Source organism: Triturus cristatus, chromosome 6 (assembly GCF_964204655.1).
Source record: "Triturus cristatus chromosome 6, aTriCri1.1, whole genome shotgun sequence".
Taxonomy (NCBI): domain Eukaryota; kingdom Metazoa; phylum Chordata; class Amphibia; order Caudata; family Salamandridae; genus Triturus; species Triturus cristatus.
In genome coordinates, this window is record NC_140589.1 from 1,211,660,926 (window position 1) to 1,211,679,559 (window position 18,634).

Sequence of the window (18,634 nt, forward strand, 5' to 3'; positions counted from 1 at the left end):
TGCTCTGGGCAAAGTTAAAGGCCATGCCGGCATTTCTGGGTCGCTTGTGTTCCGGCTCAGAGAGGGCCTGGCTTGTCATTTCGGGCTGGTCTGTTTCTATGAGAGGCAGTGTCATTAGTGATTTGCATATGGCCAGGGCCAAACTAAGATGGCCCGAGCGATTACCAGTGGATTAGATTAATTCAGGCATTCCATCCATCAGCTTGTTTTTGCATTCTGTCAGCTTTCACTTCTTGGAAGCAGATCACATCAATGCTTTGTTGGAAAGGGACTAATGATGGGGCACAGACTGAAAGAAGGGATGAGATAAAGTTCAGGATTCCACCGAGAAAGAGGCCTCCAATCGTAGCACCTCAAACAGAAATTAGCACTAAACAAGTGCTACACAGTACAAAGATTTCAGAGTTGGGGACTCTTGATGAGGCTCGTTTTGAATTCAAGAGGGATATAAATATTTGCGGTTGTGTAGTCAGAGCTAGGTTACCTATACAAGAGCAGCCAACCGTCGAGTCACAATGGGGACTTTCTCCTACATTAGGGCAATACAAATGTGATGGTAGCAGAGCATACAAATTGTTGTATTGAGCCCAATTTTTCCGTCACGACACTAATATGTTTTTATTGTAAAAAATCACAAATTATAACTCCATTGATATTATCTCCGCTGTATGGTGCCCATGCAATCTTCACATAGTTCAGACCACCCACAAAGTGAAATCACAGATTTTACAGTATTGCAATAGGATCAGATGTGGCACAGTTAGAGAATGTGTGGCCATTTCCAGACAAAAAAAATATTCTTCTACTTATGCAAGGTGGCATGTGATTGAAAAAATAGTTCCTAAGCCACATGTTGGAGATATTACTTTTATTTTGAATACCCTTGATTGCAAATGGATGGACTCTGGGAATTGTATTAGCAATGAACTCAATAACTGAGGGAGCGGATACATATTACCAATTTTGTATTGATTTGTTTTCAGGTCACATAACCTAACCCAATATATGATGTTAACCTGTCTTACTGGGTTTGTGTGATTTTTGCTGGGTTGATTTATATATTTTGATTATATATTTTTATTTCTTATTGTGTTAATTTTTGTAATTTGTCTGTTTGTGTTTGAATCGACTAGCTTTCAGTAGGGTCAGCATGTCCAAATATAGTTTTTTGCTTTCAGTTTTTGAGCCTGGTGTTTTGTTGTGCAAAATGATTTTTTTCTATTTCATTTTAGAATTTTATCTGCCCAAGAAAACAGCCATCTGTAATGGTTTTAGATGTAGTCCCATTTGTATCTAGAAAGATTTCGCCCGAAGTGTGAAAGCATACCCTGATGCAGTCTTTCCTTAATCTCCATTAGTTTTTAGTCTCCTGTTTTGTTTAATTAGCAAAATTAATTGTGTTGCTTACTTGTAAAATTAATTTGACAAAATTCAGACAACTGTATGGTTTCATTTGTAGCACAGTTTTCATCATAACATTTTTTCTTGGAGCCAAGGCATGTTCGCATACACTGCTTGCCCTTCTGTGTCTATTTAGCACGTTGCTAGCTTCATTCATTGCATTTAGTGCTATGTGATCATTAGTTAAGTATACATACTTGTCTCTTGAGGGCATTTGAGGGCTATTTTTGACCTTCCATTATATTCTTTTGAGGATCTATGGACCATTTTCATTAATATGACCATTTGTGCATCACCTATGATGCTTTAATATGACCATTTGTGCATTAACTAAGATGCTGTAGGGTATCCTTTGAACCTCATTTTCAAACCTGGTTTAGATTTATCGATCCCTCTTAATTTGCCTAGTTTATCTATAAAGCGGTACAAAAGGGGGTGGTGATGGACGGAGCATCAGAACCAATCAAACACTCACACCCAGTCCACAGATCTGGGTTTGATCCATCACCGTTCTTTAGCCCACTCTGCCACCCCAGTTCAGACATGGCCATATGCAAATCAGTCTGACCCTGTGCCTCATGGGAACAGTCCAGCCCGAACTGCCAAGCCATGCCTTCCCTGGACCGGAAACAAGCTTCCTAGGACCGGTTTCTGGCATTTCAGCCGTCTTCAGCCAGGCTTGCTTGAATCCAGTGGCAAAGTGAGCAAGGGACTCACGTCTGAGCATACCCTGCCAACTTATGGCGAACAAAGCGGTACAAAAGGGGGTGGTGATGGACGGAGCATCAGAACCAATCAAACACTCACACCCAGTCCACAGATCTGGGTTTGATCCATCACCGTTCTTTAGCCCACTCTGCCACCCCAGTTCAGACATGGCCATATGCAAATCAGTCTGACCCTGTGCCTCATGGGAACAGTCCAGCCCGAACTGCCAAGCCATGCCTTCCCTGGACCGGAAACAAGCTTCCTAGGACCGGTTTCTGGCATTTCAGCCGTCTTCAGCCAGGCTTGCTTGAATCCAGTGGCAAAGTGAGCAAGGGACTCACGTCTGAGCATACCCTGCCAACTTATGGCGAACAAAGCGGTACAAAAGGGGGTGGTGATGGACGGAGCATCAGAACCAATCAAACACTCACACCCAGTCCACAGATCTGGGTTTGATCCATCACCGTTCTTTAGCCCACTCTGCCACCCCAGTTCAGACATGGCCATATGCAAATCAGTCTGACCCTGTGCCTCATGGGAACAGTCCAGCCCGAACTGCCAAGCCATGCCTTCCCTGGACCGGAAACAAGCTTCCTAGGACCGGTTTCTGGCATTTCAGCCGTCTTCAGCCAGGCTTGCTTGAATCCAGTGGCAAAGTGAGCAAGGGACTCACGTCTGAGCATACCCTGCCAACTTATGGCGAACAAAGCGGTACAAAAGGGGGTGGTGATGGACGGAGCATCAGAACCAATCAAACACTCACACCCAGTCCACAGATCTGGGTTTGATCCATCACCGTTCTTTAGCCCACTCTGCCACCCCAGTTCAGACATGGCCATATGCAAATCAGTCTGACCCTGTGCCTCATGGGAACAGTCCAGCCCGAACTGCCAAGCCATGCCTTCCCTGGACCGGAAACAAGCTTCCTAGGACCGGTTTCTGGCATTTCAGCCGTCTTCAGCCAGGCTTGCTTGAATCCAGTGGCAAAGTGAGCAAGGGACTCACGTCTGAGCATACCCTGCCAACTTATGGCGAACAAAGCGGTACAAAAGGGGGTGGTGATGGACGGAGCATCAGAACCAATCAAACACTCACACCCAGTCCACAGATCTGGGTTTGATCCATCACCGTTCTTTAGCCCACTCTGCCACCCCAGTTCAGACATGGCCATATGCAAATCAGTCTGACCCTGTGCCTCATGGGAACAGTCCAGCCCGAACTGCCAAGCCATGCCTTCCCTGGACCGGAAACAAGCTTCCTAGGACCGGTTTCTGGCATTTCAGCCGTCTTCAGCCAGGCTTGCTTGAATCCAGTGGCAAAGTGAGCAAGGGACTCACGTCTGAGCATACCCTGCCAACTTATGGCGAACAAAGCGGTACAAAAGGGGGTGGTGATGGACGGAGCATCAGAACCAATCAAACACTCACACCCAGTCCACAGATCTGGGTTTGATCCATCACCGTTCTTTAGCCCACTCTGCCACCCCAGTTCAGACATGGCCATATGCAAATCAGTCTGACCCTGTGCCTCATGGGAACAGTCCAGCCCGAACTGCCAAGCCATGCCTTCCCTGGACCGGAAACAAGCTTCCTAGGACCGGTTTCTGGCATTTCAGCCGTCTTCAGCCAGGCTTGCTTGAATCCAGTGGCAAAGTGAGCAAGGGACTCACGTCTGAGCATACCCTGCCAACTTATGGCGAACAAAGCGGTACAAAAGGGGGTGGTGATGGACGGAGCATCAGAACCAATCAAACACTCACACCCAGTCCACAGATCTGGGTTTGATCCATCACCGTTCTTTAGCCCACTCTGCCACCCCAGTTCAGACATGGCCATATGCAAATCAGTCTGACCCTGTGCCTCATGGGAACAGTCCAGCCCGAACTGCCAAGCCATGCCTTCCCTGGACCGGAAACAAGCTTCCTAGGACCGGTTTCTGGCATTTCAGCTTTGTTCGCCATAAGTTGGCAGGGTATGCTCAGACGTGAGTCCCTTGCTCACTTTGCCACTGGATTCAAGCAAGCCTGGCTGAAGACGGCTGAAATGCCAGAAACCGGTCCTAGGAAGCTTGTTTCCGGTCCAGGGAAGACATGGCTTGGCAGTTCGGGCTGGACTGTTCCCATGAGGCACAGGGTCAGACTGATTTGCATATGACCATGTCTGAACTGGGGTGGCAGAGTGGGCTAAAGAACGGTGATGGATCAAACCCAGATCTGTTGACTGGGTGTGAGTGTTTGATTGGTTCTGATGCTCCGTCCATCACCACCCCCTCCTGTACCGCTTTGTTCGCCATAAGTTGGCAGGGTATGCTCAGACGTGAGTCCCTTGCTCACTTTGCCACTGGATTCAAGCAAGCCTGGCTGAAGACGGCTGAAATGCCAGAAACCGGTCCTAGGAAGCTTGTTTCCGGTCCAGGGAAGACATGGCTTGGCAGTTCGGGCTGGACTGTTCCCATGAGGCACAGGGTCAGACTGATTTGCATATGACCATGTCTGAACTGGGGTGGCAGAGTGGGCTAAAGAACGGTGATGGATCAAACCCAGATCTGTTGACTGGGTGTGAGTGTTTGATTGGTTCTGATGCTCCGTCCATCACCACCCCCTTCTTGTACTAGTTTATCTATAGGCCATTTTTTATAAGGTTCAGACCCTCACCCAAATATATTTTGTTTCTTCTCTTCCTCTGGTAAGCTCCACAGGAAGCGATCACATATCCTTAGGTCCAGCTACTCCAGCTTTTTTTTCTTTACAAGAATCTCTTTCAAGTGTTAAACATCTTTTTCAAACATTTTTGGCAGTTTCAGCAGCATATGCTGTGTGGACAGAGGTGGTGAGATTAATGACCTTTTAGTTGACTCGGTTATCCCATTTTTCAGTATATTAATAACTATCTACTGTCATGTCTTTCACTGTGCATCCATTATGTTCGGATGAAACCCCTTTTCATCCGGGGTAGAAACATCAAATATATTTTCATTTTGGGACTGCATTTATTAAATTCAGATAATAGATGGACTATTGGGTTTATTTAGATCTGTGCTCTAACCCACTCTATAGACTGCAGCTATTTACATCATGATTAAGAGATGTTGTATTTTGTTTCTTTCCACCTGATCACAACTTGTGTGCACTGTGCCGTCTCACCACATTTTCTTTTGGAGCACCCGTCTTTTTACAATACTGAGGTTCTTAAGGATAAATGTTTGCCCCGTGAAATACTACAGGCGCTTGTTCTGAGAAGGCCATGAGCAGACCATCTGGTTTTATTTCGGGGGTACATAAGGGTGCCTTGGGGCACCTCACATTGAACCATCACTGATGAAGAGGAACACTTCACTAGACCCAGTTTGGTCTCATTATTAACAAGCATTTGCAATGCAATAGGTCACGCATTTTTTTAAACTTTGACCTATTGGTATTGTAAATGACACTGCCTTTTATTATTGCAGGTTTTTAAACATAAATAAAAGGCATTGTCATTTACAATGCGAATAGCTCAAAATCTCGCAATTGCCAGACCTATTGCATTGCAAATGCTTGTTTATCGTTTCTGTGGCTTTGTGGCACGTTGGGAAAGCTGAAACAGAGTGCAGTGTTCCAGAAGTAGGCTTCGCACTCAGCATTTAAGTAAAGAAAAAAAAAACTAAAACAGAAAGCGCGGTGTCTTTGAAGTGGGTGTCACGCTGAGTATTAAAGTAAAAAAAAAAAGCTGCAAAAAGAAAGCTTGGTGTCCCTGAAGCGGGCACAGCCCTCAGCTTGAAAGTTTAAACAAGAAGTGGCCGCCATTGTCCCGCGAGTGCTGTGTGGGGCAGCCACTATTAAAGTTAAAGTACACATAGCGTGCTGCATATACAAAAAGCGGACACCATTGTCCCACGAGTGCCGTGTGGCCGCGCTACAAATACAAGAAGCGGCCGCCATTGTCCCACATTATACATTCATGAAAATAGTGCTCAATGACCAAGTTATAAAGCAGACCATGTAACCACTCAAGTAAAAAGTACAGTCGTTATGGGAGGTTGCAAAAGCAGATAAGGTGGTACCAAGGAGGGACTAAGCCTATTTACAAATGAAAAGCAACGATTTCTCAAGGACAGTAACAGGAGCCAATTGATAAGATGGGTGGGAAATGGGCGGAGCTTGTATGCCATACATCAATATAGCATGCCTCGCAGAGCAGCGCATGTGCTGCACATGCTCGACCTAAAATACACTTGAGGGACCTCAAAGCCTGTCTAGTCACACAGGCAATATTCACCAAGTAATCCAACATTCAACAAGTAATCCAACATTAATGTTAAAGGAAAAAAGGCTGCCCGATTGAGTGAGGTAAGCAGGTAATACCTTTAACTGAGATGTCAAGATGTATTCAATGACTGCAGTTGTGTTGGTTTCTGTTGCGTTGTATCATGACTGATTGCTGTAAATAGCCTGTAAGCACTCTTTAATGCATGCACCACTGATGCTCATACTCCATCAGCTGGACAGTATATTAGGATTAAGTGATGACTTTTTCAGAATACTTCAGTATTTGTGAGGCTGCATGTTTTAATCAAAGCAAATTCATTATGTTAGGTGCACTAAGAGATATTATCGCAGGTTATATTATAATAAAGTATGCAAATGCTTTTGATGATACCACAAAATCTTTCTGCTTTCATCAACTCCATTCCTGCAGAGTCTGTCATGGACTGATCCCTTTCCTGATTTTCCTTCAAATCATCCTTTCCCTTTACCTCGGATAAGCTGACTAGCATTTCAAAGCCTACTTCGATACGGATTTCCAGCGTTCATAACTACATATCAGCGAAATTGTGTTCAGCATAGGATATGGAGCGCAGAAATCCTCAAGTCTCCCAAGAAACAATTACTTATAAGGAACACAGCTACTCATAAAATCTGTTATCTAATGCTGTGATTAACGTCTTTCTATAGGAAGAAGATTTGAAATGGGTAGAGGAAAATATCCCTTCAACGTTTGCAGATGCGTAAGTATCTTTATTACTGAAATTTTAGTAAATCATTTTTAGACTTCTGTTGAACAACTGAGGCTGTTGAATTAAGTCCAGAAATGGTTGTGCTCTTTGCAATACCAAGGTTAATGCTTCCTGCAGGCTGTATTGGAGAAGCAAGTGGGGCCTAGTTTATCTGTGCCTGTATTGTTCCTATACCTACAAGATAGAAGATGACGAACTGTAATCTGGGTACCAGAGGGAGGTCGGCACCATGGTTGTTGTTGGTGAGGTTGTTAAGGTGCTAAATTGGGTACCACTGGTCTGGTTTTAGGTATTATGCCTCTGTTTAGTGTTTTTCTGGTTAAGAGCGGCTACTGATTACATGGATTTTGATGTGCGGTGGATGTCTGTGTGCTGCATGTAGGTTTGTGCTTCTTTTGTCTGTGCTAACGTGCATATTTTAAGGGTTTTCTCTTGGTCCTGTCTGGAGGTGACCCTTAGACAATGTGGCAGCATTAGTCATGCCGTCCTTGTTTAGTGAGAGCAGTGTGTGCAAGTCAAACTGTGTGCTAAGCCTGAAGAGATGGTACCCTATGCACTTGTTGGGGATTGGTAATTAGCGTTTCTGACCACTTGCAGGAAGCGGCATTAAGAACCATACGCAGTGGTTGATAAGCTGTGTTAGCTGCCCTATGCACTGGCTTGGCATTAATGTGCATTCCCTATACCATGGTTGGGAAGGGATGCATGAAGCATTGTTCTAGCTATCTGCTATATTTTGCGGATAGGAGGATGTATGTTTAGGGCTACTGCTGGTTATTTGTCGGTCGTTTATGATTGAGATGTGTTGTAGTTAGCCCTTTAAGTGACAGTGGCCAAGTTCCAGAGGCAACTTGGGCTCAAGCGTGCACAGCTATATGTACTATTCGTCTTAGTTGATTTAAAGCAATCTTTTCTTGTTTTGCTCAAGAATATATCTATACTTGTTCTTATATGTTATTCATAGAATGTTCAAAAAAGTAATATTCATACAGTACATGTTACGTTTCATAATAACATTTTCATAACATTCACAAAGTAAATTGACAATCATTAAGTGATGAAAGCATTCGAAGAAACAGCGCTCAGTGCATTTCGGGACGACTGTCCCTTCGTCATGGGAAAACCTGTTGAAAATAAACAATAATCAACTAATGTACATCAGTGGTTCAAGACTTTTTTTAATCCATTGTTTTCACATCTCATGGAATGAGATTTAGTAATAACAATCAACCTTGTGTGCCAATTTTAGCACATGCCACCTTTGCTGCGTGATTACCCATTGATGTTTAAGAGACCCTGTGCTCATGCCATCGATATGTGTGTGATATGCCACTATTTACAATCGTGGGTCTCCTTATGAGACTTGCCACTTTGCGCCAAAAGCAGCAGAAACCTAACAAGACACACACCATAGAAACCGCATGTCTCATAAGAAACACGTTCCCCAATGCTATGGTCAAGAACACGCACAGATGATGTCCATACCTCTTCAAGTAGCCTGAGGGCTTACAATCCACCGCTCAGCTTTGTTCTACAATGTGCAGCATAACCGTTCCACTGTGTTCTAGCAAGACAAAAACCAACATTACATCAGAATTCCGCAATCACACCGCACCTAAAACATAGTCAGCTGTGTCTCCGGGTGTACTAGAGCCTTACCTCCTTCCTGACGCTCTCTACCACCGATACACTTTCTAGTAACGATGGCACTCGCAAACATGGAGTGCTAAATCATGACATGATCTCGCGATGTTTCGCGAGTTACCAGTTTGAGTTAGCCCTTTGATATTTTCCCTGTTACTCTTGCTCCATCTAGGCATGGTGATTTAGGGCTAAATGTTTAGTTTTGTGGACTGACAATTGGGCCATTAAATAATGTAGGGTGAGCTGGAAGGCCATAAGCTACGGGTAGGCTCTCTTCCTGTTATGATGTGTGCCTCCAGTAAAGAAGAGTCACATAGCTGCCTAGTTCATGCTCCTTTTGTTTTGTTTTTTTCTTGGTTGCAAACATTTCTGTGTACATTCAAGCATATTTTAGATGTGCGGTTTGTTACCCTAAGTAACAGTTAAAAAAATATTCACAAATGTTCCATATGAACGTAGTAGAAGTTTCCGGCTCCAATGCAGATGCCATATATTCAGCTTTTGTTTAAGAATGATTATGAATGTAGGTAAGATATGGATATACAGTTTATGTCCTTATAAGGGATGCTAAATTATCTCCTTCCAAAGTTTTTTACTCAATCTGTGGTTGTTTGCCATCACTAATAGCTTCTCAACTGTGTAGAGAATATTGACTCCCACATGTGATAGCCATGCAACCTTTTGAGAAGTTACTCCTGTCTGAGATCGTAGAGGCTAGTCATGGTTGTTTGTGTGTGCTACTGATAGTCATTATTATAAGTGCTAAACAGTAGAAGCACCCTAAATTTCAAATAGTAAATTTCTTGATCAACTTTTTAAACATAAATCACTGCTTTGTATCAGTAGGGCAGACTGAGCTGGGGCTGTGCTGCCTATCATTTGTACTAGTATGTTCTGTCATTCTTTCTTTCACACTTCTGGATGTTTGGAACCACAGGCATAGTACCTAGTCATAACTTGCACAACCAGAGTTCGATTTAGGAGCCTGGCACATGCCCACCACAGCCTTTACCAGTGAAGTGGTCTGAAGCTTCCAGACTGAAGCAATTTCTTTCACTCGTCATGATCAGTCATGGCTTCACAGCTTTCACAATTTGCAGCTTTTTATGTTTTCAATTCTCAATTGAACAAGACAAATTTAGGCTTTGTGGTAAGACACTAATCTGCTTGATTGTTCACGGTCCATTTGTTGAATAGTTGCCCTATAGAATATTCAGGCGATTATAACTAGGAAACAGGTGGCCCCAAATTTAAGCTGTTTCTCTACTTTTACAAATCCGGTTAGTTTGAAATTTCTTCAACCTAAACGTCTCCAGACCATCAGAGAAGGACTCTTTTGTCCTTAAGCCCATTGATACTGACTGTACCAGACTACCCTCTCTGCTCTAAACCACTCCTCCTCCTTACAACTAGGTGACACACACTCTTGATGCCAGCTCTTGCTTAGGTGCCACTGCGACAAAAGTGTAACATTGCTTTCCCTGCACTGGCAAATTGACCCAACACTAGTGCACCACCTTTTTCTCAGGTTCCCTTAAAGACTAATGTTATCCGCACTTTGCAAAAGCATACTGATGTACTGCTGTGCCCACTTTATTGCCATTGTCAATAGTATCATGGAGCTACCCCAGCTGTTGCCTTAACCTAAATCTCCGAGTACGTGTTCTACACAAAGTACCACGGTCATTATGCTTGGGCAGTTCCCAGACATAGCCATATCTCTGGCCAGCCCAAAGCATTATGGGCATTGGTGTAGGCGTGAATGCAAATCGAGAGATACTTAGAGAATCAGGCTCTGCTGTTGTAACAAGCCCCAGTTTTCACGCTAGGCGTTCATTTACCTGTTTTTGGTATGTCACAAAACAGGACTGTTTGAGAAGTTCTATATTGTCACACATTTAACAGTAAGTCTTCTATGCAGGCTAGAATTTTCGAGGAACAAGAATTAGACTTCTCTTCTCCTGTAACAAGAAGTTCCTGTGAAAATTCTACAGCACTTTTACTCCATTTTCCCGATCTTTTACCTCGACTGCTCCTCTCACTGCTGAGTCTTCAAGTTGTTTCTGGAACACCATGGTGCTCTCACAAATGCTCAGACATTTTGTTGTTTTCTGGCATTGGGGGAGCTGGGAGGATCTAGGTAAACTTTTTGTGAGTACCTGACTCTCTTGAATGGACAAGATATCCGTAGCACTGTCCTGCTTGTTTTGCCATGATAGTAATGAAAATGGACATGGTAGTGAAACGCTGGTACACTGGGCTTTTCATCTGCCAGACATATCGGGGATCACTGTGCTCACTGGGTTTTGAAACCATCCCTAGTCTTTCACAGTTAAGTGGTGGTGCTACACACATGTCCTTCTTTCCAAAAAGGGTATTTTTCAATATTTGTTTTATTTCGTCATAAAACTGGAAATAATTTACCCTGAATCTTTTTCTAGTCAGAACCCTAAAAAAAATTCCACAGTTTAGATGGGACTCCTTGATCGCAACAAAAAAAGCACAGTCGTTCTTTCTTAAGGTGTGAGTGCTGCTGACAAAAAAGGCTGCTTGAGCTTTTTATCACTTACTGGTATACAGCTGCCATTGCTGAAGTATTCAGGAGGGTTCCGACTTTGAAAAGGGCCGGCTTGAAAGCAGAGTGGAGGTGTCCATGCCCCATAAGAGTCAGTCTACACTTTTCCACAAATCAGTTTACGTACAGGGGAGATCTGTATGTAAGTCACATAGGCTGTTTTGAATATACCTGTAAGTATGACTATTCTTGTTGCATGTTCTAGTCTGTTCTTTGCTATCAGTTTATTGGAATCCGACATTGGCTCAAACGTCTGTGTTTACTCATCTTAATGGGATCCCAGTAGATGTAGGAGGGGTTTACAAACAATGGTTCAAATGTTGTTTTGGTAATTTCAGTACTCTATCAATAGGTCTGTTTGCATGAGCAGCACCTGACCTGAATGTTTATCTACTTGGACAGATGATGTGGAAAGGATGAGGGCATTCGGACATCATGGGAAACCGTGTTACCCTGGCTTCATGCCCTTAATGAAGTTGTTTTGGTTGCCTAATTTCTTAGTTCCTTCTTGGTGTTACTCAGACTTTTGTTGTTATCCAGGAATCTGACTGAAAACGCCAGAGCTATTTTGGTGGGTCATTTTTCCAAACTGATTGTTCAGATTGCAATGTAAAACGTAATCTGTATTTTCTTTGTTTCAGAGCTATTCCAGTATTAATGGATTCCGATGAGGTATGTATTAAACAGATTTCTTCATTTCATATTTGCAGCTTGTCACCACTTCCTTTTCTTCACTGAAAAACCCATGAAATGGATGAGAGTGCTGAGTAGGTTTTGAGTTCTTGTTGTGGAGAAGTAGATGCTGGTAATTAATCCGATGTTGTAGTGAATTCATTGCTATTCTTTTGTTTTAGACTTCATAACTTTTTTATGTCTCTTCTGTTGATAAATCACATTGGTGAGCTGAGATGCATGAAAGCATGCATTTCTTTCATATTTATTTTCAACATAATATATCATGAGTTATTATCTTTGGATATCCATATTTGTGTATATGCATGGGAAACTTTAGTCCCTGGTACAAACACACATTCATGTAGCGAACCTTGTGCAAATAGAGGTGAGATTCTGTTCAGTTTCATGGCTCACAATCTGTTGGTAAAATTGTATCTGCTCCATCTACTCAGGCTCCTGATTGTTTCCTATAAAATCTTCCTCCAAAGGGAGAATTAACATTTATCACACTATTTACATCTATGTCACTTCATTTGCATATAGATACATCATCCAATTTACAATACCATATTTCATACATTTAAAGCTAGATATATCACCCTCTTTCGCCTAGGATTAGTGAGGATCCTAGGTTCGGTACTCCATAGATTATGAGCGCAAAACACAATAAATGGTGGATTAGGACAGAAATTCTAGCACACTAAACACATTTCACATTGGTTTTGTTTTGCCAGGGTGTTCAGTTTAGGTTCCACAAGTTCAGCCTCCAAATTTGAAGTCTGACAAGTTCTTCTTTCCAGTATTTTCTTTGTACTAGTGCTTCATTGTCCAGGATTTCAAACTCTGCTGCTGCATCAATAAATTTGGTCCCATTGGATCCCCACACTGTTGTGAGTTACATGCTGAAACAGGCTGTGGTAGTTGAATTCTTAAAGTTTATTCACAGACAGCAATCCTGTGACTCTCGGCTCCATGCACTAACCATTTATCACAGGTCCCTATATCAACAAGCTCAGAACCCCATGAAGTCACAGAGCACTACATACATGGCATTCGATGGAAGCTTCACAGGTCTGGCTACAGGAAAACAGCTACGATAAATACAATGCATGTCTACATTATTGAACACAACAACCACACTAAGATGAAACAAACAAAGACAGACCCACCACAGACCAAGAATAAACTGGAACCAAGCTCCAGAGATAACACTAAAACACAACATGGAATTTACACCCACAAAAAATCACCCAACCATCCTGGTGGACTGTGGGATCTCACCGCTCATTCATTTGAATGACCAAACCCATGAACGTGTGCTTCCCTAGCATCTCCTCAGTCATGTAATGTTCCCCAGACTACTCCTGCTTTCCTTTTAAAATCATCAGCCGCCATCAGCCACCCTGAACACCACTCTGCTACCTTTTCTGTCTGTACTACATATTTCCCACCCTTCGCATTATATCAAAGGGGTTATGCCCCTGTTGGTATTCACTGTGGTGCAGTACGCCGACAACATGTCAATTACAGCGCTTTGAACACCCAACCCTGCACCACTGGCGAACGCCATATTCTCCGTAATCATGTGGTTTATCCTCTCTACCTGACCATTGCCTTGTAGGTTGTACAAACAAGTACAGTTATGTTTTGCTCATGTGCTGCTCAGAAACTCTTTCATTTCACATGAAGTAAGTTGTATGCCATTATCAGTAATCAACACCGAGGGAATACCTTCCCTCCTAAATATTTCTTCCAGCACTGCAATTGTAGCCTTTGTGCTTACACACCGCATAAAGGTCACCCAAGCCGCTTTGATTTTTCATCCACCAAGACTGCTGCATACTTCTCATGTTCAGGCAAGAAGAAAAACGGCCTATAAAAACCGAGCATACCTTTTCCCCACACAGTTTTGCCCACTTCACTGAATTTTTGCACACCTTACATTCTTCTACTCATCCCTTCACTGGACTATCCATTACAGGCCACCAAACTCTTTCCTGGAGTCTGAGCATCAATGTCTGACCCAAATGTCCCTCATGCGCTAAACGTATAGTTTTGTTCATTACTGCACAAGGTGGCACAAGCCTCTCGCCCCTCGTGATGAGTTTGTCCCCAAGCAAACACAATTCTTCAGCCACTTTGTGAAATAGTCTAACTTTATCTGGAAATGTACTTACTCTTCTTACACCACCTTTGATCATATTCACCACAGCTTTAGGGAAAAAATCCCCTTCATAGCACACGTCCGATCCTGCATCGATGCACATTCCTGCAACCTCAGTGGCATCCTCCACATCTGCAACCACTTCCTCGGTATCAAATTCATACTCCTCTGCAGACACCGTGTTCTTCCGGCCAGGCACATATTCGATACAACAATCATAACCCTGTAGTTTCATAGCCGACCTTGCCAAACGTCCAAAACAATTGTTTGTGCCATTAGATCTCAAAATCCTCTGCAAAAGCGTAGGATATGTACTCAGAGTCATCCTGATACCCCCAAATTAAGGTGTGAAAACGGTTTGATGTTCAGGCAGCAGCTAATGCCTCTTGTTCGATGACTGAATAGTTCCTTCCCATGTTGGCAAGCAAACAGAAAGCAAATTTCTGTCTTCCCATGCACCTGTAAAAGCACTTGAAATATGACTATCGAAGTGGCATCCACAGTGAGGATCGTCTTCAAGCCAATTTGAATAGAACCAAAATGCCTTCATTGGCAATGTTGTCCTTAAGCTGCTCAAAAGCTACCTGTTGAGCTTGCCCGCACGTGAATTTCATACCTTTCCTCAGCAGCTCTCTCAAGTGATCTGTTGTACGAGCAAAATCTCCTACAAACTTAGAACAGTATTCCACCAACCCCATGAAAGAAGGCAGTTTGTCCTGAACACCAGGCACCTTCATTGAGTATAGCACAGACTCAATTTCAATGTTTCTGATTTTCAATTTAGGTTTTGATGAGGTACCCCACAAATTCGACCTCCTATATCAAAAATGTAAATTTTAGCAAATTCATTCCTGCCTTGGGAATGAGAGCTAAGACCTCACACAATTTATCAGTGATAGCAGCAATGTGTTCTGCAAAGATCAAAATGTTGTCTTGATAGAACACCACCTTTTTAACTCCAGACAACATATTTGACATTAGTCTCTGGAAAACACTTGCGGCAGATGATAGTCCAAAAGGCAACCTGTTTAACTGAAATATCCCCTCGCTCGTTATGAAACCTGTCAGATGCTTAGGCCTAGCTTGGAAAAGTACTTTCCCCCAGACAACAGAATCAGCTCATTGAGGTCTGGCAGAGGGAAACAATCCATGACAACATTCTTGTTGAGACTATGTAAGTCAACACAAAACCTCAGTGACACATCCGATTTATTTTGTGCTATCACCACGGGGGACCACCTTTGTGTGACCTCAACAGGCTCTGTGACTTCGTCCTTGCTCATCTGCTCAGGTATACTCTTCACTTCTGCTTCACCGGCACAGCATTCTTCCTCAATGCAATTCTGTGTCGGTATTCTTTTGTTTCTCCCAAGCTGTTCTTAAACACAGTTTCAAATTGTTCCAGAACTGTTCCTGGCTCTCAATCATCCACTACCATCACTTGGTTGGCAGCTCTTGGATTTACAATTATGTGCAAGTCATACTAATGTGTCCAACCCAAAATGGACGTACCCTCCACATCCACATACTTTCCCATGGGTTTCCCGATCCATAAACTCAAGTTTTGCAGACAAACATCCCATTACCCTAATGTTCGCTCCATGATAGCCCTTCAATATTACATCAGTAGATTTAAGTTTTACTCAAACAGTTGCTTGGTTATGATGGCGTATAGTGACCCTGAATCCACCATCAATGCGATTTTTCTTTTTCATTTACTTTATAACCCTCTTTGGAAAGTAATTTCCTCATCATATCATATTCATCCCTCTTTCTAGCAGACATATCACAGGCCATCAGAACTCTATGTTCCACCACTTCCTTTATCTCATTCACTGATGCAACACATTTGTTTGAGGGTTTGCTAACTCGTGCAAAATGTCCTTTCTTGCCACAGATTTGACATTTCTTGCCAGTGGCTAAACTATTTTTTGAGTCTCCCAAATGAAAACTGCTACAACACCTGTAACAAGAATGGGAGGAAGATCTCCCTGAGAAATTCGATGGGTCCCCAACTTTCATACTATTTCCTTTGCTTTGGTTACTGTTTGTCACAACCAGTTATGTATTCACCGTATTAAACAGTTCTGATTCCGCCACATTTGAGATGTTTTAGCTTTAAATTATTTGCATCTCCTTAATGACTCCTCTACTAGCTTGGTGATATTTAAAGGATCCTTAAGTGTGGGATTGCTGGTCGCCAATAGCCTCTCCTGCATTTTTATACTGCTGCATTGGACTATTAATTGGTTCCTAATCAACATTTCTGTCATCAGCCCAAATCTGTACTTGGCAGCCAACTCACACAGTCTTGCAACAAATTAATCTACAGACTCGAAGGATTTCTTTGGCTTTGTGTAAACTTGCGACAATCCATCACTCTACTCACAGCTTTAGCAAATCCATGCTGTAATCTCAATTGGCCTCTTTGTATACATCTTCGGTGTCATCTCCACTATCGTCATATACTTGAAGCAGGTTTTTTTTACGCATGTTGACCCTCTGTACCCAAACAACCTATTAGAAGTTTTTGTTTCCTGAGTGAACAGAAACTTGTGCTTTGAAGTGCCACCAAGTAGTCCTCAAGTGTGTCTGTCCAATCCTCACATTCAATTGATAGATATCTAGGTTGCATGAGAAACGAGGGGGGCATGTCAATAAGCTGGTTTAGGCTCCATATGAACAGTCACACTGACATTTCAATAGACGACACTAAGTTACAGCACTTCACACAGAGCAAAAAATCATAGAGATCATAACTTGGTGCTCGCACGGCTATGCAGTGTCACTGGAATGAGAGGTGACAGAAGTCTTGGTGCACCGTGAGCTGCCAGTAATATCAGGCTCTTGGAGGCGGGGACTTTTACGGCAGAGAGTCCTGGGCATGCAGCTATCGAGAGGCAGAATCCGGACTGCTTAAGGCTAGCGCATGTGAGGGGAATTGTTCAAGGAAGCTGGCGCAAGGAGGAACTGCTTCACGTGTTCAATATTAACAGCGCGTGAGGCTGCGCTGATTCTCTGATAACTGTCTTTAGGCTGGGGATCCTGTTTTCACTACAGGAGCCAGGTCCCTCTGTGCAAGGTGAGCGGATGCTGTTCTTAGGTGCAGCAGTACTGCGTGGCCGCGGAGGCAGGGGTAGGAAGTCGCAAACTCTTGGCCTACCGTTACTTGATGTTGAGGAGTGATGTCATCAAGATTTTTGCTGCTGTTACTGGAGATGGATGTCTGGCCATCCTCGTCACTAAATGATGTTGTGAATTACACGCTAAAACAGGCTGTGGTAGTTGAATTCTTTAAGTTTATTCACAGATCGCAATGCTGTGACTCTCAGTGCCAGGCGCCAATCGTTTATCATAGGTTTCTAGATCAACGAGCTCAGAACCCCATAAAGTCACAGAGCATTACATACATGACATTCTATGGAAGCACCACAGGGCTGGGCACAGGAAAATTATGTTAAATAAATGTAAGTCTTCATCTGAAAGAGACCATTAGTTATGGATTCCTTACCTTAGAATTACCCCCAGGAGTCAGACTGGATCCGGAGAATTTATTTTGTAGCAGTACCCCTGCGCGTCAGTAGGTAGCATCGGTCCAGGCCTAGATCCCGATCGGTACCAGTCGACCTTACAACACCTCCGCCGGCGTCAAATCCACTGACGACACCTCCGCCCCTTCTGACGCCGGTTGTGTCCCCAACCGGCATCGATCCCGGCCTCCGTCCTGACCTGGACACAGAGCTGGACTGGCGTCGACTGACGCCGGATCCAGCGCCAAGTGGTACTTTTGTGCCAGTGTTCTATCCTGGTGTTCCATATCGCCCTGAGTGGCAGCCAGAAGAGGACTGGGAGGCGCCTGGTGACCCTTTAGCTGACCAGTTGAGTGAACCGGACTGGAGAGAGAGTTGGGTTATGCCGGTGGTCTGGATACTTCAGCAGACCCTGGTATGCTTTCTCCCCGTACCGTGGGTACAGAGGAGGGAGCCTTATACACAGTTGTGTTGCGTAGGGCAGCTGAGGCCATGAACTTTGAGCTTCCTACAGTGGCGGTCAAGACTAACCTCCTGACCGAGGTGCTTCAACCGCCAGCAGCCTCTTTGAAGCCCCTCCTGCCAATCAATGAGGCCCTTGCTGACATCCTTTTGGGCACCTGGTCCAAGCCCAGCACAGGGGCTCCTGTGGATAGGATGATTGCCCGACACCACCGCGCAGCCCCGGGCGACCCACTTTTTCTCTCCCAACACTTCCCCTGAGAGCTTGGTGATCCAAGCCTCTACTTCTAAGGGTGCATTCCCTACTGCTCCCCCAGGTAGGGGATCCAAAAAGCTGGACCATCTTGAGAAGATGTTTTCTTCCACCAGTTTGGGATGGCGGTCAGTGAACACCACATGTCTTTTGGGCCGTTATTCCCACTCTGTGTTTGATACGGTTGCGCAGGTGCTGCCACGGTGCCCAGAGGAGGCCCGGCCACT

At 43.8% G+C, this 18,634-nt stretch overlaps 1 protein-coding gene across 2 annotated transcripts in view; it reads left to right on the forward strand.

Annotated features, from left to right (window-relative positions):
• The window catches only part of TMEM87B (transmembrane protein 87B), a 388,295-nt gene that overhangs the window by 346,355 nt on the left and 23,306 nt on the right, over positions 1-18,634 (forward strand). For both annotated transcript variants that reach the window (XM_085612119.1, XM_085612120.1), the window contains 2 exons: positions 7,043-7,095; positions 11,965-11,995. In XM_085612119.1, the coding sequence (XP_085468245.1) occupies positions 7,043-7,095; positions 11,965-11,995 (84 nt within the window). The remainder of the gene's footprint in view (positions 1-7,042; positions 7,096-11,964; positions 11,996-18,634) is intronic.